A 26512-nucleotide genomic window follows, 5' to 3' on the forward strand; every position below is an offset into this window, starting at 1 on the left:
TAGCAGCACAAAAAAGTGTAAGAAATCAGTGTAAGAATAACAAAAGTGTAAATGTAATAGAAATCTATCAATGCAAACTGATTCTAAGATTCATGGTGATATTTTTTTGTTGTTTGTCTTTGAATTACCACCAGAATTATTGCTGGGGCTCAGTGTCAGCACTATGACTCCAATGCTGCTGATGGCTATTACTTTTCCATTGTTTCTCTTTCTGCTTTTCGACTTCCTTACATCAGGTGAGAGTAATTTCAGAGGATGTCAAAAATAGAGGGAGAGAGAAAGGAAGACACCTGCAGGCCTGCTCAGGTGGGGAATAGAGGCTGGTACCTGTTCCTTATGGTAATGCCTGCACTCAAATAGCATGCCACAGCCAGGCCTCCTAAAGGTGACAAGTTAAATTTCAATATAGTTAACATCCAATTTGACTTACATTTCTTAACAACTCTTCTCTCATCTCTTTTAATGATATTGTTTGACGTTCCATCTGTGGTATTTTAGCACTCACTTTTTGTTTGTCTTTCCATTGCCGTCTGTCCATGTTTTGTTTCAGCATTAAATTCTTGTATTGCATTGTTTCCATGTCTTGTTTCAGCATTAAATTCTCGTGTCGCACTGTTTCCATGTCCCATTTCAGCATTAAATTCTCATCTCGCATTGTTTCCATGTCTTGTTTCAGCATGAAATTCTCGTGTTTCATTGTTTCCATGTCTCTCTGTAGGGTAGCAATTTCATCCTGTAGCTTTTGGTTTGTATCCAGTATATTGCTTTCAGTTGCAGGACTTCCCGTATCCTAAGTAAAGCATAGAAGACTTTCAGCTAACAGGAAAATGACCGATTACAATTTTCTCTGCGACTATAAGCACTGCTTGTGCTATACACAGAAATGATTAATATTCTGCAATTAGAAATAGTTGGATTAATCTTTAAAGTTTAAAGCAGTATAAGTGTGCACCTGTTTGAAATTTTAGGACAGAGATGGTAACTCCATATTACACCTCAGTTCTTGCATGGGGTGAGCCCTGGCTTTGATTCTGAGCTGGTATATAAACAAGGAAGACAAATAAACAAGAAAATATAAAAGAGGGCATCACAAGTAGCTCATCAGTGCAACACTTCCTTTCCTTCCTACATGTGTCTGTGTGTGGGTGGGTGCATTTATATGTTCTACATATATAAGCATGAGAGTACATACAGTTGAAGACAGTGAATCTAAACAAATAAATCAATAGCCACAGGTACTTTCTTGATTCCTTCCTCTGTGGCTGAAAATTGCTCAGTTCTGAATGTTAGAGGAGTTGGGCATTAAACCTAGGAGAATCATAGATTCTATGTCTACACACATCAGTGAAGGTGAGAAAAAGATAATTTTCTCAAACATGTCATTAATCATTATTCTCTATATCTGCCTTGCTTATTCATAGTAATACAGAGACAACTCTAAAATGTTGCTGAGTGGAGAAAACATTAAATGGTGAAATGATGCACATTTCCAAATGTCTCAACAGTGACTAGTACAAGAGTAGCACAGGAATAGCAGGATAAAACGTTTAAGAAATAAGTATATTGGAGGCAGAGCCAAGATGGCAGACTGAGAAGCAGCTACTGGTCTGAGGTCAGGTAACAACTGCTGGAAATGGTAGGATTTTTTGCCTTCAGCAGGACAGTGAATTCGGGGTCCCAGCTGTGACATCAAAGGGGTGAATATAGCCCAGTTTGGGTTAGAATATAGAGGAAAAAAGAAAGGAACAGTTTTTTTTTAATTATTCCCAAAGTGCACCTGTGCCCCCCCACCCCCATAACCAGACCCTGGGTGCCAGAGAGCTGCTCCTAGCAGGCTTCCCTGCTGAACTTCTTTCTTTACCAAGATTCCTGGCCCAACAGGGGTTCCATTCTAAGCCTATTCCTTTCTGAAACCCTTGGCTCCTTTTCTTTCTAAGTGGCCAACTGGATCTACAAAAGGGAAAGACAGCCCTGAGGTGCTATTTTGTTGTTGTTTGTTTGTTTTACTTCCTTAACAATCAGCTGCCTCTGCTCAGGCAGCTTGAGGCAATCTGGGACAGGTTTTTTACCCTGCTCTATTTTATGATTAATATTATATAAAGGTGTATCTCTTTCCCCCCCTCCTTAAGGTTGACCAGAATTAACTCTTAGTGTATTTTCCATTGCTAGAGGACTGGACATCTTATCCATTGTAAGAGGAACCTGTTTCACTACTCTTCCCTCCACTACCCAATCTCCCATTCTCACTCCTTCTAGCTAATTAAAAAATAAAATAAAAAACAAATCAATTAATTAAACAACTTTCCTTTCACTGCTTTTTTATTACAGTTCTATTTCTTATCTTTTTTCTTTTCTCTCTCTTGTTTCTTTTTTTTTTTCTTCTGGTCTTCCTTTATTCCTTTCTCCTTCTTCGGATTTCTGAATTCACTGATATTCATTTGTGAATTATTTGGGGGAAGAAATCTGATTCAGCGTGGACTCTCTATGTGTGTAGCTCTGCTCTACTTCCCTTACTCCTCTTGCTACCCCTAGAATATACAGCGGGTAGTAGATTTGCATAACTATCTATACATGCTATCCATTTTTTTCTTTCTCGTCTTCACTTGGACTTGGTTGATATTTTTTCATGGACTGGAGACATTGTTTGGCTAACTGGTAGTGGTTAAACTGCTTCAATCCTTGCTTCAGTTGCTATTGTAATAGCTGAGGCTGGTGATTGCATTTGTCATAAGGGTATTTAGTACAGTGCTGCTTGTACTCAAAACACAAAAACTGAGGAACAACAGAACATAAAAATAAGAAACACATTAATCAAAAAAATGGGTAGATCAAGAGCAAATAAAACTGCTACTCCAACGAATGAAGACAAGAGCCCAGAAGAAACTACAAATCAGCTAGAAGTAACCATAGGTAAGAAACGTATGCAAGCAATAATAAATTTATTAATCACAGAAATGAAAACAACTTTGGTGGAAAGGAATGGCAGTATTAAGGAAACAACAGTTGAGACCCTCAAGGAAAATACTGGTTATCCTAAGGCAATTAGAGAACTGGAAGCTGAAATAGCTGACTTGAGGAAAGAAGATGAGGGAAGGGAAAGCAGACTAACAGAAGCAGAAAACAGAGTTAGTCAGACAGAGGATGAGCAAGAGAAAACTAAGAAAGAGGTGAAAGAGCTCAAAAAGAGATTGAGAGACACTGAAAACAACAACAGAAACCTATGGGATCATCTCAGAAGTAACATTTGTATAATTGGCCTGCCAGAGGAAGAAAGAGAGGAAGGGGAAGGAAACATTCTAGAGGAAATTATAGAAGAAACATTCTCAGACTTGAACAATACAAAGGACATTAAGATTCAAGAGACCCAAACCTGAAGACACCAAGACATCATAGTCACAATGAGAAAAAGTAAGGACAAAGAAAGGATCCTAAAGGCTGCAAGAGAAAAACAAAAAGTCACATACAGGGGAAAACCCATACGACTACCAGCAGACTTCTCCACTCAGACTCTAAAAGCCAGAAGAGAATGGCAAGATATCTGTCGAATCCTGAATGAAAGAGGGTTTCAACCAAGTTTAATATATCCTGCTAGGCTTTCATTCAAACTAGATGGAGAGATCAAATCATTCTTAGAAAAACAGCAGTTAAAGGAAGCAGCCATCACCAAACCGGCCCTGAAAGAGGTTCTAAAAGACCTCTTATAAACAAGAACTTCACTATAATACTTGCCATATATCAGAGCAAATAAAAATTCGTTCAATAATGGCACTACAAAACATTAAATCCATAATATCAATAAATGTCAATGGCTTAAATTCACCCATCAAAAGGCACAGAATGGGAGGATGGATCAGAAAACATAGCCCAACCATATGCTGCTGGCAAGAATCCCATCTGACACAACAAGATAAACACAGACTTAAAGTGAAAGGATGGAAAACTATCATACAGGCTAATGGACCACAAAAAAATCTGGAACAGCCATTCTCATCTCTGACACAATTGATGTTAAATTAAATAAAGTACTAAAAGACAGGCAAGGTCATTCCATAATGATTAGAGGATCAATCAGCCAAGAAGATTTAACAATTATTAACATCTATGCAGCCAATGAGGGTCCATCTAAATACATCAAGCACCTACTGAAAGAACTTCAAAAATACATCCATAGTAATACAATAATAGTGGGAGTTTTTAACACCCCACTCTCACACTTAGACAGATCCACAAAGCAGAGACTCAACAAAGAAACAAGAGAATTAAATGAAGAGATGGTCAGACTAGACCTCCTGGACATCTTCAGAAGCCCTTCACCCCCAAAAATCTGGAATACACATTCTTCTCAAATCCACACAGCACATACCCAAGGATAGACCACAGGTTAGGCCACAAAGACAGCATCAATAAATTCAAGATCATCTCAGGGGGTTCACTTTCTAACAAAGTCCCAAAACCTAGATTTACACCAGTTTCTGTGAGAGAGCGCATATGTTCACACGTATACATCAACTACTGCGAAATATATACCTGAAAGCAGAAGTACACTAGAGTTTGCAGTGAGTACCCCCCTAACACTTCCTCTCCACTATTCCAAGCTTTGGGTCCATGATTGCTCAACAATTTGTTTGGCTTTGTATGTTAACTCTCTTTTCAGTCACCAGGTTCCAGATGTCATCAGGATGCCAGCCAGGCTTCCCTAGACTGAAGACCCCACCAATGTGTCCTGGAGCTCTGCTTCCCCAGAGACCCACCCTACTAGGGAAAGAGAGAGGCAGACTGGGAGTATGGACCGACCAGTCAACGCCCATGTTCAGCGGGGAGGCAACTACAGAAGCCAGACCTTCTACCTTCTGCAACCCACAATGACCCTAGGTCCATGCTCCCAGAAGGATAGAGGATAGGAAAGCTATCAGGGGAGGGGGTGGGATATGGAGATTGGGTGGTGGGAATTGTGTGGAATTGTACCCCTCCTACCCTATGGTTTTGTTAATTAATCCTTTCTTAAATAAAAAAAAGAAGTGTTCAATGATTTTCATGAGTGAATAAAATGATTGGGACTTCTTTTAGTTTATCATTACAGGTTTCTAACTAGTAAACTGCTCCTTAATTCTGAGTGAAAGCAGCAAAAGTAACAAATATTTCTGAAAGGCCATTCCTAAGCAGTGAACTTATTTCCTGCTCCTCTTCTGTCCCCAACATTCCCGAACCATCCTGACTGCCAAAGAGAGAGGCTAGAATAAACACAAACATAGTCAGCCATATTTCAGTGCTGCTATAATTTGGTTCTTCTGTAACTACAGGTACTTTCTCTCTTGCTCTAGTTATACCTAATACAAGGCAATTGCACTTTGACTATCAACATAAATGGTTATTTTTTAAGTAGCATAGAAGTCATTTGTACTATACCATGTACTTTGTATCAAGCCATACTGTTCTGAGCCTGAAAGAAAAGAGGGAAAAGAATGATTTCAGGCTAATGTCATGTAATTATTACAAAGAATGAACTCTAAGTTTATCAGAATAAACTCTTGGCATTGTACATTTCAGATTCCTTGAGAATTATCAAAGTAAAGGGATCAATATTATTATTCTCTGCTACACACGTTTGCCCAATGTAGCATCTGGATTCCGTGTATGTGGAAAGGTTGCTATACAATGTGCAAAACAGCAAAAAAATCTACAGTTGATATATATCTGACTCTATAAACATTCACCAATATGCAGACTGTGTTCCATTCAAAACTATATTGATGCTGACAAGACCAATGATTGACTTCTCAACATCTGTCAATGACCCTGCTTGGTACATTGAGCATGCCACTTGCCCTTGAATTCTTTTGACCCTGAAATATAGTATGTGCAGTGCTCTTCATAACAGGCTGCTTCTCGTGCACAAATCTTCTGTTTGCCGTCATACACAGAACTACTCTTATGCCTTGATCAGGTGCAAAGTGCTCAACAAAGTCACACCTACTTGTGCCAAAGGCACTGTTCTTACCATTAGTATTTAAACACTTCATACCTCTGACTGTTGTGCAGATGTCACCTCAGGCTAGTGCCAGTTCACGCAAGAGTTGGGACATTCTCGGAGTACCTTTCCCAAGCAATCTTGTCCAGGCTCGTCACTCCCGGTTTTTGTCCTATAAAGCCCTTCTTCTTCTGCCCCTCCCTCACTTCCCAGCCTTTCACTTGGGTGATTAGACACAGGGAAGGTTGCTGCATGAGGCATCCAAAATGGCTAACTCAACATGGCCTGAACCACTGCACTCTCACCCAACTTTGAGGTGCCAGCAGAATAAACAATTGTGTTCCCTCTCTGCTCTGGATCTCCTCTCTCTCTCCTCGGCGTCACAGCATGACATATTACTAAAACTGTAAAATCTTTGTATAATACCATAATGGGCATGCATATAATATCTGTGGTTATATGTGGATGTTCCACTTTAAGAATGCATAGCCACTGCTATAAATCTTCCCATGAATGGATCATGAGCTTACTAGGATCTCATCTATTCCTTATTGAATAAGGTCACTCCCCTCAGATTGACAAGTGCTCAGAATAAAATTCAGAGCCCCAATAATAAAAGTCCTGTTTCTACCACTGACCCAACTCCATAGCCCACTACTATCTTTATAAAATAATGCATTTAAACCTACATGATTCTTTTTTTATATTTATTGATTCCCTTTTGTTAACCCTGTTTTATGGTTGTAGTTATTATTGTTGTTGTTGTCATTGATTTTATTATGATGGATACAACAGACAGAAATAGAGGATGGGAAGAGGGTGGAGAGAAAGATAGACACCTGCAGACCTGCTTTACCACTTGGGAAACGACTCCCCTGTGTTGGGGGCTCAAACCGGGATCCTTAAACAGGTCCTTACACGTTGTGTCACCTGTGCTTAACCTGGTGCACTTAACCCGCTGTCATATATCCTGACTCCCCAATTTGATTCTTATAGAGCAATTGCAGACACATCAAGTTTAATAAGTATGGCTTTCCCTAATGAATTATTCCTAAAAGCACAACAATTCACATACCCATATAACAACCTCTTTTTTCTTAAGTCAAGATATATTGTAGGGAGTCGGGCTGTAGTGCAGCGCGTTAAGCGCAGGTGGCTCAAAGCACAAGGACTGGCATAAGGATCCCGGTTCGAACCCCGGCTCCCCACCTGCAGGGGAGTCGCTTCACGGGCGGTGAAGCAGGTCTGCAGGTGTCTATCTTTCTCTCCTCGTCTCTGTCTTCCCCTCCTCTCTCCATTTCTCTCTGTCCTATCCAACAACGACAACAACAATAATAACTACAACAATAAAACAACAAGGGCAACAAAAGGGAATAAATAAAATAAATATTAAAAATAAATAAATAAATAAATAAATAAAGATATATTGTTACACCTGTTAGAATGTATCTGCCACAATGTGTATGACCCAGGATTCAAGACTCAGGTCAGTCACTGCCGGGGCTAAGCTCATGAGTCGTGAAGTAGTGGTGCAGGTCTTTCCCTATTTCCCCAATGCAACTAACATTTATTTATTTATTTATTTATTACTAGATAGAGATCGGGAGAAATTGAGAGGGGGAGATAAAGAGGAAATGAGACATAGAGACACCTGCAGCTCTGCTCCACCACTCATGAAGCTTTTGTCCTGCAGGTTGACATCAGCGGCTTGAACCTGGGTCCTTGTGCACTGTAGTGTATGTGCTTAATAAGGTGCGCCACCACCTGGCCCCCTGTAAGTCATTTTTATATGAAATAAATGTTTTAAAATATGTAAAGAAAAATTAAAAAGCTTTTAAAATATTTTTTTATTTATCTTATTTTTGAGAGAGATGAAAAGAAAGAGACAGAGAGAAACCCCAGAGCACTGCTCAGCTCTGGCTTATGGTGATACAGGGGTTTGAACCTGGGACTAAGGATCCTCAGGCAGGAGAGTCTGTTTGCATAAGCATTATGCTATCTCCACTCCCCACTACCCAAATAATAACCTTTGAAGCCACTTTCATTCCAAGATATTAATTCCTTTAATGCCTTTCTGAATATATATGATTTTCTAAAGGATTAATTCTTCCTTATTGTAATTACATGTCAGTGCAATCTTTAAGTAATTAACTAATTATCATTTGCTAGTGTAAAACTAGATCATCACACATGCATATTTTTATTGCTCCCAACCTCACTTTCATTCTTTTTATTTCAGGCAGAGATAAATAAGGGCCCAGGGACCTCAGTGAATGAGACCTTCTAGTGTAGTTGCACTCCCCTGTGGTGTAAGGACTTCAATACTGGCTGTACAATTAGTGAGCTGTGCCTTACCCACTGAACGAACCCTCAGCCCTAAAAGAAGCATTTACTGTAATGACTTCATATCTGTCTCATCTATTTTCATGTTAAACAAGCAACAGCTTTGTCTGGTATAGTTCAGATTTCTCTATACTAGTCATTGAAACTGAATGGCATTTTCAGTAACAACAGTTTTATTTTTATTTATTATTTTTTTTTGCTTTAATAAAGCAATAAAGAATTTGAAGATTTTACCTCCTTGGAGTGTGGCCTATCTCCGTTTGAAGTTCATCAAGGGTTAGTGTAGCACCCTTTTCAAACACTGGTGTAACTACAGATATTTCTGATGCCAATCTCTTCTCTCCTTTTCCTTTCATCTCCTTCATTACAGATTGGTAACTACAACATAAAATATGAAGAAGATCAATGTTTCATAATAATACAACTGGTAAAGAAACACACTTACCCCTAACTATGTCCATTTCCAAAATCATGTACCGAGAACTGTCGGGCAGCCCCCCTGCTCTGCTCCATGTCTGATATTATGGTCTACTAACATAATCATTGTTTTGATGAGAGCCACCCTGCCTACAGTGTATTAATTCATCCCACCAGATAAAACCTTCACAACAGTTGCTTTGGAAGGTTCGTGCTCTTTCCTTTTCTCCATCCCCTTTCCTAGCCTTTTCCTATTCCAACTTGAAACTTCTGTTTCAAAAGATATAAAGGTGTTGTCTCTGATCAATAAAGACGCATTGCAATCTCGCTCTGCCATGAGTTCCTGGTACCTATCCTGTGTCACTGAGTAAGCAGCAGCCCAGGCTGGCTCCTGTCGAGTTCTCTCCAACCCAGAGAGCACATGCCCAGGAAGAAACACCTTCACACTAACCTGGCAGAGAAATAGCACCCTCTCTGTTCCAGCCCTTCCCTACATTCCCTAGGGATAGATCAATTATACAGTGATATATTGCTCTCCACTTACCTATCACACTTTGCAGCTCTGCTCTGCTGCATGTGGTCATGTAATCCATTGTTGAAACCTGAAACATCCATTTTGCTTTGTGGAACTGCCATTCTACTACTTAAGTGCAATATTTCCTCGTTCCCCTTCATCAAAGTTCAATATAAGGAACAATGTTTATTATTTTATTCACTAAAGATGCTGTCACTTAAACTGCTTTATCATTAGAATTATTTTTATCATTTGAATGAATAAAATTATTTGAACTTATCACTACAGATCCCTAGTTGTTTTATAAATTGCTTTCTGAATTAATGAACATTCCTGAGAGGTCAGCCACGATTTGTGAACTGATGTACATCCATCCACTGTGCACTCCCCAACATTTTCAATCCCCACTGACTGGGAAAGTAATAGACAGACAGATGCAAACACCATCAGCCAGATTTATGTGGTGTGATGTCGTGGTGCTTCAGTAACTAAGCACTGAACTCTTCTTGGCTGGATTACTTTTCTTCTGCTTTTCAGATGGCTTTGGGTGCTAGCAAATCAAATGTTCAGTTCTGTTGACAAAGACATGAAGCAGTATTTGCCACAATAGAAGCCACAGGTCATTATGGTGCTTCTTATCAACTGAGAGAACAGCATTCAAAGAATGAGTCTTGCCCCACCAATCTACATATTCAATAACCATACAAGAGTACATCCAGATGACAGAAACCTAATTATAGCCTGAACCAACTCCAGCTAGTGACCTCTTAGTAACACTAGTAACAGAAAGGTCAATGCTAAGAACACCTCATATTATTCACACTTCTAGGAGCGCAATGCGGAATGATTTTATTAATTAAACTAGCCAGGTAATTTGAAAGTGTTACCATGTTAATGCAACTTGATGCTACACGTGGTAGAATGGATTCATATAGCATCCATTTTTATAGAATGATATCTCAGCATGCTGTTAGTCTAGAGCTCAGTTTTCTAGAGTTCAGTGCACTTTAACTCAGCATTTTCCTTGAGATTTCAAGGTGGAATTGCTCTGATTTTATTTTCAGTGTATTTTATTATTATTTTGTGACAGGCTTATTGATGTGTTCAGTACCATTACTGTGAATTCACTGAACCCAGTCACCATCTTACTTCTTATCCTCCTCCTCTACCTTCTCCCGTCCTCCTATTGCTGCTTCTTCCTCCTCCTCCCACTCCTTCTTACTTCTTCTCCTTTCTCTCCCTTCCTTTTTTCCTTTTTTTTTTTTTAAACAGATATATTAAAGAGAAACTGAGAATGAGGGAGAGAGAGAGAGACAGAAAGATTGATAGACTGTTAGGAACTCTGCTCCTGTGCTAAATAGAAATATATTCAGGCTCCAGGTCAGATCAATGGGGTAAAACAGTTAATTTTATTTATATACTTTCAAGATTGGTAGCTACTCTCTGCTCTAATCCAGCATTCTAGCCCTATTCTCAACTCTGACATTATCTTCCCAAACAATATTCTTAGTCTACCCCTATGTTAGCTTTCACACTCAAGCAAAAATTACTAAAGTCATGTGGCCCCCTGGAACATACCTAAAACAGTCTTCCTATTCAGTGAAGGAAAGAAAAAGAAGAGAGATACCTGCAGTAGTGCTCCACCACACATGAAGAGGATGCTTTCCCCATACGGTTGGGGATACGGACCAGGGACGTGAACCCGGGTCATTCTATCTGCTATCTTGTGTCCACTACTGGGTGTGCCCTTAGTCCCCCACCTTCAATACTTGATTTGTGTCTCTGGCTTTAGGAAAGATGTACAGTTCTCCACAAGGGCCCCCAGAGATGAATCTCTGAATTCTCCTGGAGGGCAGCAGAGGTATGAGTCAGAGGGAGGGCTGGGGTCTCCAGGAACTGGGGTAAGGCCTTCCTAGTGAGTCTGTTGCTATGGAGGCTGAGCTCCAATCAGGTATCTGCTTTCCCAATCTCTGTGGGATGACAGGTCAAAGTGGAGATTAACAGAGATTGTGCCCTGCCTATGTCCTATCAATACTCCTTCCACACAGTGAATGAGAACACAAATGGCAGTGGTGTTAGCATTGACCCACTCCCAATACTCTGTGCAAAACAACACACCTTTGAGGACTGCTGATTTCTTCTAAAAACTGAAATTACCCTCTGGAAAAATGCCATTCCAATGCCCTTTTTGGTGGCTTGATCCTCATAAGCATGCTTCTTCTTCATCCTCTTCTCACCTTCACATTCCTATAAAAACACACAGATTACATTAGAAAAGTTTGTAAATTGTGACTTGAAGCATTTGATATCCATACTTTTGTGGACTACATGCAGATACTGCTAGGAAATGATAGGCCAGAATCTTACAAGGAAAGGGAGTCTCACAAAGAATGCCAGAAATCAACCTGAAGCAGACCTAGAATAAAAACCATAATGTGGAGGCTAGTCATCCCATTATTGTAGAAGTATTGTAGGAAGAGTCAAAAATCACATTATTAAGCTCCTGGTAGCAAGTGAAAATGTAGACAAGACATTAGTTAGAAAAGCATATGGCACAGTGTAGAAGGAATCCTAAGGGAGGCTCATAAAACTTCAGCCTCATAAAAGGAAGAAAATATAATCTGAGACACTCTACTGTTACAACTAAGGGGCCCAGAAAAAAATGGAACTAATGGAACAAAGTCAGTGGACAGGGTATATAGTGGATATTGAGGCAGAATTTAATGGGATGGAAACAAAAAGACAATGCAAAAGATTGGTGAACCCAAGAACTTCTTTGAAAAGGAAAACAAAAGTGAGAAATCCTTACTCAGTCTAATGAAGATAAAAGAAAAAATCATGTTAATTAATAGACTTATAAATAGACTGGAAACCAGATCTTACATCTCACAAGAAGCTAGTATAATGAAATATGCTCTTGGGGACCTGGCTGGGTTCAGAGCACATAGTAAGAAGCACAAGGACCTGCACAAGGGTCCTGGTCCGAGCACCTGGCTCTCCACCTGCGGGGGGGGTGGGGGGGGGTCACTTCACAAGCGGTTAAGCAGGCTTGCAGGTGCCTAGCTTTCTCTCCCCCTCTCTGTCTTCCCTTCTCCTCTCATCCTCTCTCTGTCCTATGCAAAACAAAAATATTGGAAAAAAAAAAAAAATCACTGGAGCAGTGGATTCATAGTGCAGGCACCAAGCCCCAATAATAACCATGGAGGCAAAGAAAAGAAAAAAAGAAATACACTCCTATATATCCCTCTCTCCACTGTTTTGGTCATCAGACCTTTATCAACTGTTCACGAACTAAGAGCACCAACTCCACCTGGAAAGAAAATAAAGAACAGACAAAGATAGTGGCAGGATAGTGTGATGCTTCAGAAGATGATTCTTTAGTCACTATCAGGCCACCCCATCAGCTGGGGCCCTCCCTCCCTACTCAGGGAGTCCTGAAATTCCCAAACTGGCATGATGGGCCTAGACCTCGAATAAATCCCTCTCTCAATTGTTACCGGTCATTTCTCTCAGGAACAACATAATAGAACCCTTTGTGGGTCCCCATAGGACATTGTCCTCAACTTGGATCTACAATGCTAGAGAATGTCCCATCCTCCAAAGGGAGGATGGACAAAATATACTATGCTACACCTCAGGAAGATGAGTAGATATTGGGGCAGCTTGGAATGTTTCTACTCATGACGACAGAATGTGAGCTCAGATCTACAGGGATGCAGAGGTCACATAGGCTCCTAAGCCCATCAAATCAATGGGGTTTACAGTCAACAATATTTATAACACTTTCCCACATTAGGGAGCTACTCTCTTCCCTATTCCAGCTTTCTGGTCCTTTACCAGCCATGGCATCATCTCCCCAGACAATAACTTGGAACCATTTGCATATCAGATTTCAAGCTCAGGGAACAACAAAAACAAGAACAAACAAACAAAAAAAAAATAGTATAGCCGCAGGCCCTTTGGAATAGAAGTAAAATATGCCTAAGAACTACTTACAAAATGGAGCTACCTACAAAATGGAGGGAACCCTCCCCACCCCCAACTCTTCAACTGAACTATTCCAGCCTTTAGGTCCATGATTGGTCAACAATTTGTTTGGCTTTGTATGTTACCTCTCTTTTCAACTACCAGATTCCATATGTTAGCATGATGCCGACCAGACTTTCCTGGACAGACAACCCCACCAATGTTTCCTGGAGCTCTGCTTTCCCAGAGCCCTTCCCCACTAGGGAAAGAGAGAGAGAGGCTGGGAGAATGGATTCACCGTGTTCTGTAGGAAAGCAATCACAGAAGTCAGACCATCAGCATCCCACAATGACCTTGGGTCCATACTCCCAGAGGGTTAAAGAATAGCAAAGCTATCAGAGGAGGGGGTGGGATACAGAGTTCTAGTGGTGGGAACTGTGTGAAGTTTTACCCTTCTTATCCTATGGTTAAGTCAGTGTTTCCTTTTTTTTTTATTTAAGAAAGGATTAATTAACAAAACCACAGGGTAGGAGAGGTACAACGCCACACAATTCCCACCACCCAATCTCCATATGCCACCCCCTCCCCTGATAGCTTTCCCACTCTCTATCCCTCTGGGAGCATGGACCCAGGGTCATTGTGGGTTGTAGAAGGTGGAAGGTCTGGCTTCTCTAATTGCTTCCATGCTGAACATGGGCGTTGACTGGTCGGTCCATACTCCCAGTCTGCCTCTCTCTTTCCCTAGTAGGGTGGGTCTCTGGGGAAGCAGAGCTCCAGGACACATTGCTAGGGTCTTCAGTCCAGGGAAGCCTGGCTGGCATCCTGATGACATCTGGAACCCGGTGACTGAAAAGAGAGTTAACATACAAAGCCAAACAAATTGTTGAGCAATTCAATGTTTCCTATTTTATAAAATAAAAATTTTTTTAAAATGGCGTTTACCATATAGACCCAGCAGAATATATAAAGCACCGCTAGTTTAAGAATCAGAAAAAGGATTAATGCCTCCTACGTTTCCCATTAAACAACCATACAGCTGTATTAATAGATGACAGCTAATTCTGCTTTAGCCCCACTGTCAGTTGATAATAGGAACTCTGATGAGGCTGTCTGAGCAGAAAGCAAATGATTAGTCAAATCCTCCTGAGGTGGCATTGCTAGCATTAATTGAAGCCCAAAAGGATGGCAGCAACAACTGATAAAAAAAATCTCATTTCAAATAAAGAAATCTAGAGGATGGGAGAGGTGGAATGACATATTCAAATTACTAAAAATTAAATGTTGTCAGTCAAAACACTACTCCCTTCCATCCTTCCATATCAGGGAGAAATGAAGGTCATTTGCCTTTATCTTGACCTCCAACTATTCTTCCCTGGTAAGTACTATTGAAAGGAGGTGTACATGGCAAAATCGGGGTGTGTGGGGGAAGAAACAAAGAAATTCAGAATAGACCAGGATACATCAGCAACAGGAGGCACAAAGAGATAGGAAATGTGAAGACAAGATGGACAGAATGATGCAATCAAATGCTGGTGAATTAAAATCCACTTGACATATAACCAAGGTCACTGCTGAAGAAGACTACTCCATGATTTTGTTCACAAGTCAGATACAGTGAACTGAAATTTATGCAATTTCAATAATAAAAAAGTGACATTGTGAGAACTACAGTAATTCTGGCAGGAGTGGTGGGTGAGTTAAAGAAATTTAGTGAGGTAGCAGTGTAGGAATATGCTCCTGCAATTATGATCTTGTGAACCATTATAAAGAGGCTTAAAAGAAGAGAAAGGGAAAGGAAAGGAAAGGAAAGGAAAGGAAAGGAAAGGAAAGGAAAGAAAAGAAAAGAAAAGAAAAAAAAAGAAAAGGAAAGGAAAGGAAAGGAAAGGAAAAGGAATTGGCTGTGTGTAAAGACCCAGGTTCAGGCCTTTGCAATTCTTAACAGAGTTGACATTTATGAAAAAAGGGATGACAACTAAGGACATATTTAATATTTCACTGTATCTAACCAATGCACATTGTAATTAATTCAATATATTAACACCGGGCATTGGCACACTTGCATAAGTGCACATAGTACTAACCTCAAGGGCCCATAAAATACCTGGATTTAAAACCCTGAAAGCTTCCAGCAGGGGAGAAGCTACACAAGCCTGGAACCAGGTTTCCAGACCTTTCCTTCTACCTCCGTGTCTCCTGCCCCTCTCAATTTCTCCCTGTCCTACTCAATAAAATGGAAAAAAATTGGCTGACAGAAGCTGTGGACCCCAACTGCCTGCAACCAGCACCAGCAATAACAATGAAGACAATAGTAATAAAGAAATTACTAAATAAGAAAAACACGTATACATTTTAAGAAATATGTTTAAGTTATTTTTACTATACCTTGTCATTTTTTCTAAATGATTTCTTAAGAGACCTGGAAAGGATAAATAGACATTTCAGACAAATATAACATTCTTATGGCAAAACATACAACTACTTTGGCAAAAACTCTGCATTTAAAAATAATTGGTTAAAAAGAATTGAAAAACTCAACGACAAGATAAACATTAAGTAATAAAAATAAAATTCATAGTATTAATTAAAATATTGCATGTAACACATGTGATAGGCAAAAGAAAAGAAATGCATGTTAATCCATGATTGGATACACAGAGTGTTTGGTAGTCATTGTGATTAAGAATCTATTACTGTGTTGCAACAAAATCAATAAAATACCTAGGAGTAAAGCTGACCAAAGAAGTGAAAGACTTGTATACTGAAAACTATGAGTCACTCTTCGAGGAAATAGAAACTGATACCAAGAAATGGAAAGACACCCCATGCTCATGGATCAGAAGAATCAGTATTATCAAAATGAATATTCTCCCCAGAGCCAGATACAAATGTAGTGCGATACCCATCAAAGTTCCACCAAGCTTCTTGAAGAAAATAGAACAAAAACTACAATCATTTATCTGGAACCAGAAAACACCTAGAGTTGCCAAAATCATCTTGAGGAAAAGAAACAGAAACGGAGGTATCACACTCCCAGATCTCAAACTATATTATAAGGCCATCATCACCAAAACAGCCTGGTACTGGAACAAAAATAGGTACACAGACCAGTGGAACAGAATTGAAAGCCCAGACATAAATCTCCACACCTATGGACATCTAATCTTTGATAAGGGGGCCCAAAGTATTACATGGAAGAAAGAGACTCTCTTCGATAAATGGCACTGGGAAAACTGGGTTGTAACATGTAGAAGAATGTAACTGAACCACCTTATCTCACCAGAAACAAAAATGAACTCCAAATGGATCAAAGACCTGGATGTCAGGCCAGAAACTATCAAGTACTTGGAGGAAAACATTGGTAAAACACTTTGCCACCTAAACCTCAAGGACATCTTTGATGAAACAAACCCAATTGCAAGAAAGACTAAAGCAGAAATAAACCAATGGGACTACAACAAATTGAAAAGCTTCTGCAGAGCCAAAGAAACTATCACACAAACAAAGAGACCCCTCTCAGAATGGGAGAAGATCTTCGCATGTCAAACATCAGAAAGAGACTAATCACCAAAGTATACAAAGAACTCATCAAACTTAGCACCAAAAAAGCACATGACCCCTCCAAAAATGGGCAGAGGATATGAAAAAGACATTCACTTCAGAGGAGATCCAAAAGGCTAACAAACATAAGAAAAACTGCTCCAGGTCGCTGATTGTCAGGGAAATGCAAATAAAAACATTGAGATACCACCTTATCCCTGTGAGAATGGCATACATCAAAAAGGACAGCAGCAACAAATGTTGGAGAGGCTGTGGGGACTGAGGAACCCTTCTGCACTGCTGGTGGGAATGTAAATTGGTCCAGCCTCTCTGGAGAGCAGTCTAGAGAACTCTCACAAGACTAGACATAGACCTTCCATATGACCCAGTAATTCCTCTCCTGGGGATATACCCAAGGATTCCATAATGCCCAACCAGAAAGATATGTCTACATCTATGTTCATAGCAGCACAATTCATAATAGCTAAAACCTGGAAGCAACCCAGGTGCCCAACAATGGATGAGTGGCTGAGAAAGCTGTGGTACATATACACAATGAAATACTATGCAGTTATTAAGAACAATGAGTCCACCTTATCTAACCCATCTTGGACAGAGCTAGCAGGAATTATGTTAAGTCAGCTAAGCCAGAAAGATAAAGATGAGTATGGGATGTTGCCAGTAATCAACAGAAGTTGAGAAAGAAGAACAGAAAGGGACACTAAAAGCAGGATATGATTAAATTGAGAGCGGGGCACCAAAGTAAAAACCCTGTGGTGAAAGGGAGGGTGGCCATTGGCCTTCCTGGCATGACAGGAGGTGGGGATGTGGGGTGGGGGGTGGGGAGGCTGGGGATGGGACACAGTCTTTTGGTGGTGGGAATGGTGTTTATGTACATTCCTAATAAAGTGTAAACATATAAACCACTAATTAATATGAGAGGGGAAAATTGATCATATGTCTAGAGCTTCTTAAAACACAGACTGAATGTTTTTAATACATAAGCTGAGTCTTTGATATGTAGACTCTCTCAAAAGCCTATACAAGGAGAACAGAAGCAACCAGTGGCACCACTATATACTAAATGCTGGGTATTAACAGCAAACTCTAACAAAGGGACTTTTCAAAGTTAACCCAATGACCAAATAATGTGATGATAACAATAACTATCCATTGTTTTCTTGAACCCTAAGACAACAGGACCCTCACATTTCCACTATAGAGCCTGTATTTTCCCCCAGTCCTGGTACCTTAGGGTGGGGCCCACTTTCCTGCATGCTGCTCTCAATTCAAATCAAAGAATACTGGATCTGCCAATCACAACCTAGTCAAGGCAAGGAGTGCCACTACAACATGCTTCACTTCAGACTGTGACCAGAGACTTCAGGTGTGTAATGACAACCCTTCAGCTTTATCACTCGAGTGAGACCTTTTCTTTCATTGTATCCTCTAATTCCATTCCAGGTAGTCCACTCCCCAGTAAAGTCCCCAAACCTAGATATAGTCCAGGTCCCCTGAGATAGAGCATAGATTCACACATGCGCATAAACTAGGGGAAAAATATATACCTGAAAGCAGAAGTATACAAGAGCATGCAGGCAATAACCTCCAACACCTCAGCTGCACTATTCCAGTCTTTGGGTCCATGATAGTTCAACAATTTGTTTGGCTTTGTATGTTAACTCTCTTTTCAGCCACCTGGTTCCAGATGCCAGCAAGATGCTGACCAGACTTCCCTGGACAGATGACCCCATCAATGTGTACTGGAGCGTCCCTTTCCCAGAGCCCCACCCTACTAGGGAAAGAGAGAGGCAGACTGGCAGTATGGATCAACCAGTCAACGCCCATGTTCAGTGGGGAAGCAATTACAGAAGCCAGACCTTCTACCCTCTGCAAACCACAATGACCCTGGATCCATACTCCCAGAGAGATAGAGAGTGGGAAGGCTATCAGGGGAGGGGATGGGATATGGAGATGGGATATGGAGATGGGTTATGGGAATTGTGCGGAACTGTACCCTTCTTGTTCTATGCTTTTGTTAATGTCTCCTTTCTGAAATAATAAAAAATAAACTTAAAAAAAGAATCTATTACTGGAACAACAATTAAGAAAGCATCCTGTGTTTACATTAGGAAACTATTTGCAACATATTTGATAATGTTAGACTATGGGAACTTGCATACAACCACATGCATTACTATAGGTATCTACACATCTTTAATACATTTTAAACTTGTAATGATCTTCAGAGCTTGTTACAACTATGTAGATTATTAAGTAGAAATTAACTGAAGTAAATTAGCTTGAAAAACTAGTTGTTACATTGTCTTTTAGGCTTTGCAGGTGGTGGATACCAGAGGGAAGAAGACTTAATAATTTTGGTGGCAGGTGCAGTGAACACACACATACATACAAACACACACACACACACACACACACACACACACACACCTCTGCATGCATAAAACTACGTTCAGGAAACCTTATAAGTTTTTAAATTGATATTGATGACAACAGGAACACTTAAAAAATAAAATACTCTCTTTGGAAATGACATCCTGATCATGACTGCTAAAGGTGGGCCTTACTTTATCCTCCTATAAGATCAATTTCAAAGAAACATTTATCCAGTTAGAACAACTCATTAAGAGAGATGGAAACCAAGGCTTACAAAGCTGAAGGAGGGCTACACACTAGTCAGAAAGGCTGACAATGACCATGAACAGAAAGTGGCATTACACTATAGTAGGCAGCACACATGGCATACATACAAGCCCTTGAAAGTTCACCCTCCACTGCTCAAGGTCTCCAACATGTGTGCCCTACCACTTAATGCACACATAATAGAATGTATTAAATGTTCTTCAGGGCTGGAGAGGTGTGTGTGTGTGTGTGTGTGTATGTGTGTGTGTGTGTGTGTGTGTGTGTGTGTGTGTGTGTGTGTGTGTAACAAAACTCATATTTTCTTTCAGGACTGAGTCACAAAAGTGACACTTGAGGTTAACTAAATAAATGCTGGAATGAAATGAAATTTTGAGACGTGTTCCTTAAATTATGTCGATATGGAGAAACTCTGCCCTTTGTGAATAGGAGGAGTGTGCAGAGAGCAATCATGAGGAGATAAGAAACTGTACCTAAAGTACAAGTGGGTTATCAATGCAGACATGAAGAGACATATACTGTGTATATATGTAACATGGAGCACTTCATTAATCTGCATGTTATGCTTGGGCAGGAGCCAGCATAATCCTGTCTGTACTGTTCCAGGGCGCTTGTATGTGCTGCAAAAGCAAGCAATCTACTTACAGTTTTTAATAAGATTCCTTTAAAAAATATTTTATGTATTTATTTATTATTGGATAGAGAGAGAACTTGAGCAAGGAAGGTGGAGATACAGAGGGAGAGACACAGAAAGACACCTGCAAGCCTGCTTCACAATTTGTTAAGAATAAGCTGACATTTTAAATAAGCTATTTGTCTAACATTTTCAAAAAGCCATACTGTTTATGTATTTGCATTTTCTGGTTATCAGGTACAGTTGACAACTATTACTAAAAGTAGTAATAGTCACACTAGCAGAAGCCAGAGTTTAGTAGTGCCCTGGGGGAGGGGGCGAGAACAAAAAAAAATATGAAAAGAATCAAGAGATAACAACACTGACACAAACTCATCTTCTTAAAGCAATTCGACAACTATTCTGACATCTTTTTTTTAAAACTTCTTTTTTCCTAAATTTTTATTTCCAAAGAGGAAACACAGACATCTTTTCTATACACTTACTTATCAAAGCCCTTATGTTCCACTGTAACGACTTACTTTTTCTTAGCATGCGCATGCTTGGTAGATGGCAATACCCGATTCTTAAAAGCAGAGTGATGACATTTGCCTTTGTATTTTTCTACTCTACTCTTTGTTGTCAATTTTTCATCTTCACCCTTTAATGGAAGTGTGACATAAAACATTATATTAATTCTTTAAAATATAGTTTTATCTGTCAATTTTAATCATTTGACTTATCTATGATCACGATTTTCATAACTTTAAACTTTCATTTATTTATTTATTTGCTCCCTCTAGATCACTGGTTTTTTTTCTTTTTTAAAATATGAATTTATTTATTTTCCCCTTTGTTGCCCTTGTTTTTCTTTATTGCTGTAGTTACTATTGTTGTCATCTTTGTTAGACAGGACAGAGAGAAATGGAGAGAGGAGGGGAAGACAGAGAGTGGAAGAGAAAGACAGACACCTGCAGACCTGCTTCACCACCTGTAAAGCAACTCCCCTGCAGGTGGGGAGCCAGGGGCTTGAACTGGGATCCTTAAGCTGGCCTTTGAGCTTTGCGCCATGTGCACTTAACCTGCTGAGCTACCGCCGGAACCCCCTTTCTTTCTTCTTTTTATACCCCATTACTCCTGGGCAAATGCAGCAGGTCTACTAAACAAACATCTGTGAAAAGTCCTTCCTACATGTCAACAGATTAACTATCAACTGTTCACTACTTAACAGTGTCACCCCCATTTTAATGGAAAGAAGATAAATAATAAACAAAGAACAATCAGTCAGAAGTAGGTGGGGTGCTGCTTCAGGCATGCAAAGGGAGCTTCCTTTCTTCTACATTTAGCTAGTCTAGTCTCCCCTAACTTGTACAATTCTTTCTTTTCATTTGAATATTGGAGTTTTAAGAAAAAAGTCATATTTTTACCATACAGAACCAGCAAGGGTTCCATAAAAGTCTGTAACTTAGCAATGAAAAATGAGTAGATTGAGTGATTCTCCCTAAGCTTCACATTCCATAGCTATACTGCTGTAGAAACAGAGGACACAAAGATTATTATTTGTTTTAGCCCCATTCTATTCTTTTAATAAGATCTCTTGACTAGGATATCTGATCAGAAAGGCCTAATTTGTCAAATGCCCCAAAGTTGGCATTACTAGCATTCATGGGACACCATATGATGGTAGCATTGTACTGGTTAGAGGAAAAAGAAGATATGGACAAGAAGACATTATGGCAGAATGCTGTGGGAAGTAAGACATTTGTGTACAAATATAGGGCTATGAGGTTTTCTTCAGAATTAATTCTCATCACAGACTCAAGAGCAATGGAGGAGTGGAAGGACGTATTCAAATCATTAATAGATACCACGACCAGTCACCAAAGCTCTATCTGCCAAATTACCCTTCAATTGGAGGCGGAATAAAGATCTTTTGCCTCCACAAACTCTTGCCTGTCAAGAATTATTGAAAAGAACAGCATGTGGCAGCAGCAGCATGTTGGGAACATGTGTGAGCCTGATAGGGAGACACCCCGAAAGCAGCAGAAACAACAACAACAACAAATAAAAAAGAGAGGAAGAAAGAAAAAGAAGTAAATGAATTCAGAGTAGATGGGAACACAACAGCAGAAATAGGAAAGCACAAAGAGACAGGAACTGGGAGCACAAGATGGACAGAATGGTACAATCAAAGGCTGGTGAATTAGGTTAATGGGTGACTCTGAATGAAGTCAAAGACAACTCTACCCTATGGTTTTGTTCACAAGTAAGATATATAGAGAGAATTTAAACTTAAGAAACTTAAATAAAGGGGGGAAAGGACCTTGTGAGAACTACAGTAGTAGTGCTAGGAGTGGTGGGTGAGTAAAATAAATTTGGTGAGCTGGCAGTGTAGGACTATGCTCCTGGAGCTATGACTTTCTGAACCATTATCAAATGGCTGATGAAGAAAAGAAGTGAAAAGAGAAGAAAAGAAAAGAGAAGAAAAGAAAAGAAAAGAATAGGAAATGGCCATGTTTAAAGACCCAGTTTCAAGCCTTGGCAATTCTTCACAGAGCTTACATTTATGCCAAAAGGAATTACAACTAAGGGCACATTTAATATTTCACTGTATCTAAACTAATGTACTTTGTAATTAATACAAAATGTTAATACCCGCCAGTGGCAAATCCACAAAAGTGCACACAGTAATAAGTGCAAGGACCCTTAAAGATCTGGATTCAAAGCCCTAACCCTCCTGGAGGATGGAAGCTTCACAAGTGGGGAAGCAGGTCTCCAGGTGTCTGTCTTTCCTTCTCCCTCAGTCTCTCCTGCCCCTGTCAATTTCTCTATGACCTATTGAATAAAATGGGAAAAAACATGGAAAGCAGCACCAGCAGTAACCGTAGAGACAATAACAAATATATATATATATATTTATTTATACAAACATATACATTTTAAGAAATGCATTTAAGTTATTTTCACTATACCTTGTGATTTTCCTTTGATGAGTTCTTTAGGCACCTGGAAAGGATAAATGGTCATTCCAAGTAAATATAAAATCCTTATGGAAAATCATGCTATTATTTTGACAGACACTCTGCATTTGTAACCAATTTGCTATAAGGAAATTGTATGTGGAAAACACAATGACAAGATAAACTTTAAGTGATGAAAATACATTTTGCTGTACTAACAAAAACACTGTATTTAACTGTTGAGATAGGCAAAAGGAGAGGAAATGTATGTTACTTCGTAAGTTGATACAACAGTTTGTCATTTTGATTAAGAATCTTTACTGTGACAGTTCAGTGGTAGCGCAGCGGGTCAAGAGCACATGGAGCAAAGGCAAGGACCAGCAGAAGGTCCTGGTTCGAGCTTCCCCTCCTCCCGGCACTTCTATCTGTACTACAACAGCGACATCAACAACAACGATAATAACTACATCAACAAAACAACAAGGGCAACAAAAGGGAAAAATAATACAAATATATTACTACAACAAGGGCAACAAAAGGAAATAAATACATATAAAAAATAAAATTAAAAAGGAAATATCTATTACTGGATGGAAAAATAGGAATGCAACCAGTATTTACGTTAGGGTACAATGCTTTTAAAATTCTAAAAAATATTTTTTTTATTTATTCCTGTGCTTGCTCTTGTTGTTTTATTGTTGTAGTTGTTATTGATGTCATTGTTGTTATATAGGACAGGGAGGGGAAGACAGAAGGGGGAGAGAAAGATAGACACCTGCAGACCTGTTTCACTGCTTGTGAAGTGACTGACTGCAGGTGCGGACCCAGGGGCTCGAACTGGGATTCTTCTGCTGATCCTTGTGCTTTGTGCCACCTGGACTGAGCCCACTGCACTACCGCCTGACTGCCAGGTTACAGTTTTCAATGTGTTCGATATTGTAAGACTACTGAGAATTTGCAAAGAACCACATGCATTACTATAGGTAACTACACATCTTTAAATACATTTTAACCTCATAATGCTCTTCAGAGTTGGTTATAATTATGTAGATTGCTAAGTAGTAATTAACTGAAGCACATTAATTAGAAAAACCATTTATTATATTGTCTTCTAGATTTTGTAAGCAATGATGTGGTTGGCAGAGGGAAGAAGACACAATAATTGTGGTGGCAGTTGCAGCAAGTTACACACACACACACACACACACACACACACATACATCTACACACATGAAACTACTTTCTGGAAATCTCAAAATTTTGTAAATTTCTATTAAGCTACAACTAATACTTTTTAAAAAATAAAGTACTCCTTGATAATGACATCCTGATCATGACTGCTAAAGATGGGTTTTAGTACATACTCTTATAAGATCTATTTCAAAGTAACATTCATCCAGTTAGGAGAGAACAACTCAAAGAAACATTTATCCAGTTAGAAGAGAACAACTCATTAACAGAGATGGAAACCAAGGCTTACAAAGCTGAAGGAGGGCTACACACTAGTCAGAAAGGCTGACAATGACCATGAACAGAAAGTGGCATTACACTATAGTAGGCAGCACACATGGCATATATATATAAGCCCTTGAAAGTTCACCCTCCACTGCTCAAGGTCTTCAACATGTGTGCCCTACCACTTAATGCACACATAATAGAATGTATTAAATGTTCTTCAGGGCTGGAGGTGTGTGTGTGTGTGTGTGTGTGTGTGTGTGTGTGTGTGTGTGTAACAAAACTCATATTTTCTTTCAGGACTGAGTCACAAAAGTGACACTTGAGGTTAACTAAATAAATGCTGGAATGAAATGAAATTTTGAGACGTGTTCCTTAAATTATGTCGATATGGAGAAACTCTGCCCTTTGTGAATAGGAGGAGTGTGAAGAGAGCAATCATGAGGAGATAAGAAACTGTACCTAAAGTACAATTGGGTTATCAATACAGACATGAAGAGATGCATACTGTGTATATATGTAACATGGAGCACTTCATTAATCTGCATGTTATGCTTGGGCAGGAGCCAGCATAATCCTGTCTGTACTGTTCCAGGGCGCTTGTATGTGCTGCAAAAGCAAGAAATCTATTTACATTTTTAATAAGCTTCCTTTTAAAATATTTTATGTATATATTTTTGGATAGAGATAGAACTTGAGCAAGGAAGGTGGAGATACAGAGGGAGAGACACAGAAAGACACCTGCAAGCCTGCTTCACAATTTGTTAAGAATAAGCTGACATTTTAAATAAGCTATTTGTCTAACATTTTCAAAAAGCCATACTGTTTATGTATTTGCATTTTCTGATTATCAGGTTTAGTTGACAACTATTACTAAAAGTAGTAATAGTCACACTAGCAGAAGCCAGAGTTGAGTAGTGCCCTGGGAGAGAGGGGAGACAAAAAAATAAGAAAAAAATCAAGAGATAAAAGAAAACAAAGGTAAAGAAAAAGAAAAGAAAAAACAGGAAAACAAAATCATGCAAGATGAAACCTGGACTGAACGTGATACATTGCATCAAAGCTACTAAAGCAGGCCATGGAAGAGAAGAGATGGAACAGAGCCTTGAGCTTCAGGTGTGTGAAGGTGGAAAACAGACATATGTATAGGAAAATGCGTCCTTCAGATAATATTCACAGGGAGATGAGAGCCTACATTTACATCAACAACTCCACTAAAACCCATCAATGGCAAAGTGCACAGCTGTTATAAATAATGATGTTATCTCCCTTACCTCATCTTAGATAGAACATGAAGGCCAACAGCACACATTTTAAAAGATTGAAAAAGAATAGAGCTGTTCTTTACAACACTGACACAAACTCATCTTCTTAAAGCAATTCAACAACTATTCTGACATTCTTTTAAATTTTTTTTTACTTAAATTTTGTTTCTAAAGAGGAAACACAGACATCTTTTCTATACACTTACTTATCAAAGCCCTTATGTTCCACTGTAACGACTTACTTTTTCTTAGCATGCGCATGCTTGGTAGATGGCAATACCCGATTCTTAAAAGCAGAGTGATGACATTTGCCTTTGTATTTTTCTACTCTACTCTTTGTTGTCAATTTTTCATCTTCACCCTTTAATGGAAGCGTGACATAAAACATTATATTAATTATTTAAAATATAGTTTTATCTGTCAATTTTAATCATTTGACTTGTTATCTATGATCACGATTTTCATAACTTTAAACTTTCTCTCATTTATTTATTTATTTGCTCCCTCTAGATCACTGGCTTTTTTAAAAATATGTATTTATTTATTTTCCCCTTTGTTGCCCTTGTTTTTCTTTATTGCTGTAGTTACTATTGTTGTCATCTTTGTTAGACAGGACAGAGAGAAATGGAGAGAGGAGGGGAAGACAGAGAGTGGAAGAGAAAGACAGACACCTGCAGACCTGCTTCACCACCTGTAAAGCAACTCCCCTGCAGGTGGGGAGCCAGGCGCTTGAACTGGGATCCTTAAGCTGGCCTTTGAGCTTTGCGCCACGTGCAGGAGTTCCAATTTACTTTTTAAAGATTTTTTCATTAT

General features: G+C 39.3%; 1 protein-coding gene across 1 annotated transcript; it reads right to left on the minus strand.

The window, feature by feature from the left end:
• Positions 1-59: 59 nt before the first annotated feature.
• On the minus strand, positions 60-26087 carry LOC132542193 (uncharacterized). Its single transcript, XM_060204922.1, has 9 exons — positions 25942-26087; positions 22992-23025; positions 20562-20680; positions 15591-15624; positions 11361-11489; positions 9273-9397; positions 8546-8689; positions 5407-5440; positions 60-790 (listed from the first exon to the last, which is right to left on the minus strand). The coding sequence occupies exons 1-9, from the start codon at positions 26085-26087 to the stop codon at positions 410-412; spliced, it is 1146 nt and encodes a 381-aa protein (XP_060060905.1). The 3' UTR covers positions 60-409.
• Positions 26088-26512: the final 425 nt, after the last annotated feature.

Source organism: Erinaceus europaeus, chromosome 1 (genome assembly GCF_950295315.1).
Source record: "Erinaceus europaeus chromosome 1, mEriEur2.1, whole genome shotgun sequence".
Classification (NCBI taxonomy): Eukaryota; Metazoa; Chordata; class Mammalia; order Eulipotyphla; family Erinaceidae; genus Erinaceus; species Erinaceus europaeus.

Coding starts and splice junctions, on each gene's coding strand:
- LOC132542193 (XM_060204922.1), bottom strand. CDS start 26,087: ATGTTTTATGTCACGCTTCCATTAAAGGGTGAAGATGAAAAATTGACA. Junction 20,681..22,991: donor CATCAAAGGAAAATCACAAG/GTATAGTGAAAA, acceptor CTTCCATTAAAG/GGTGAAGATGAAAAATTGAC. Junction 9,398..11,360: donor GAAATCAGCAGTCCTCAAAG/GTGTGTTGTTTT, acceptor ACTTTGATGAAG/GGGAACGAGGAAATATTGCA.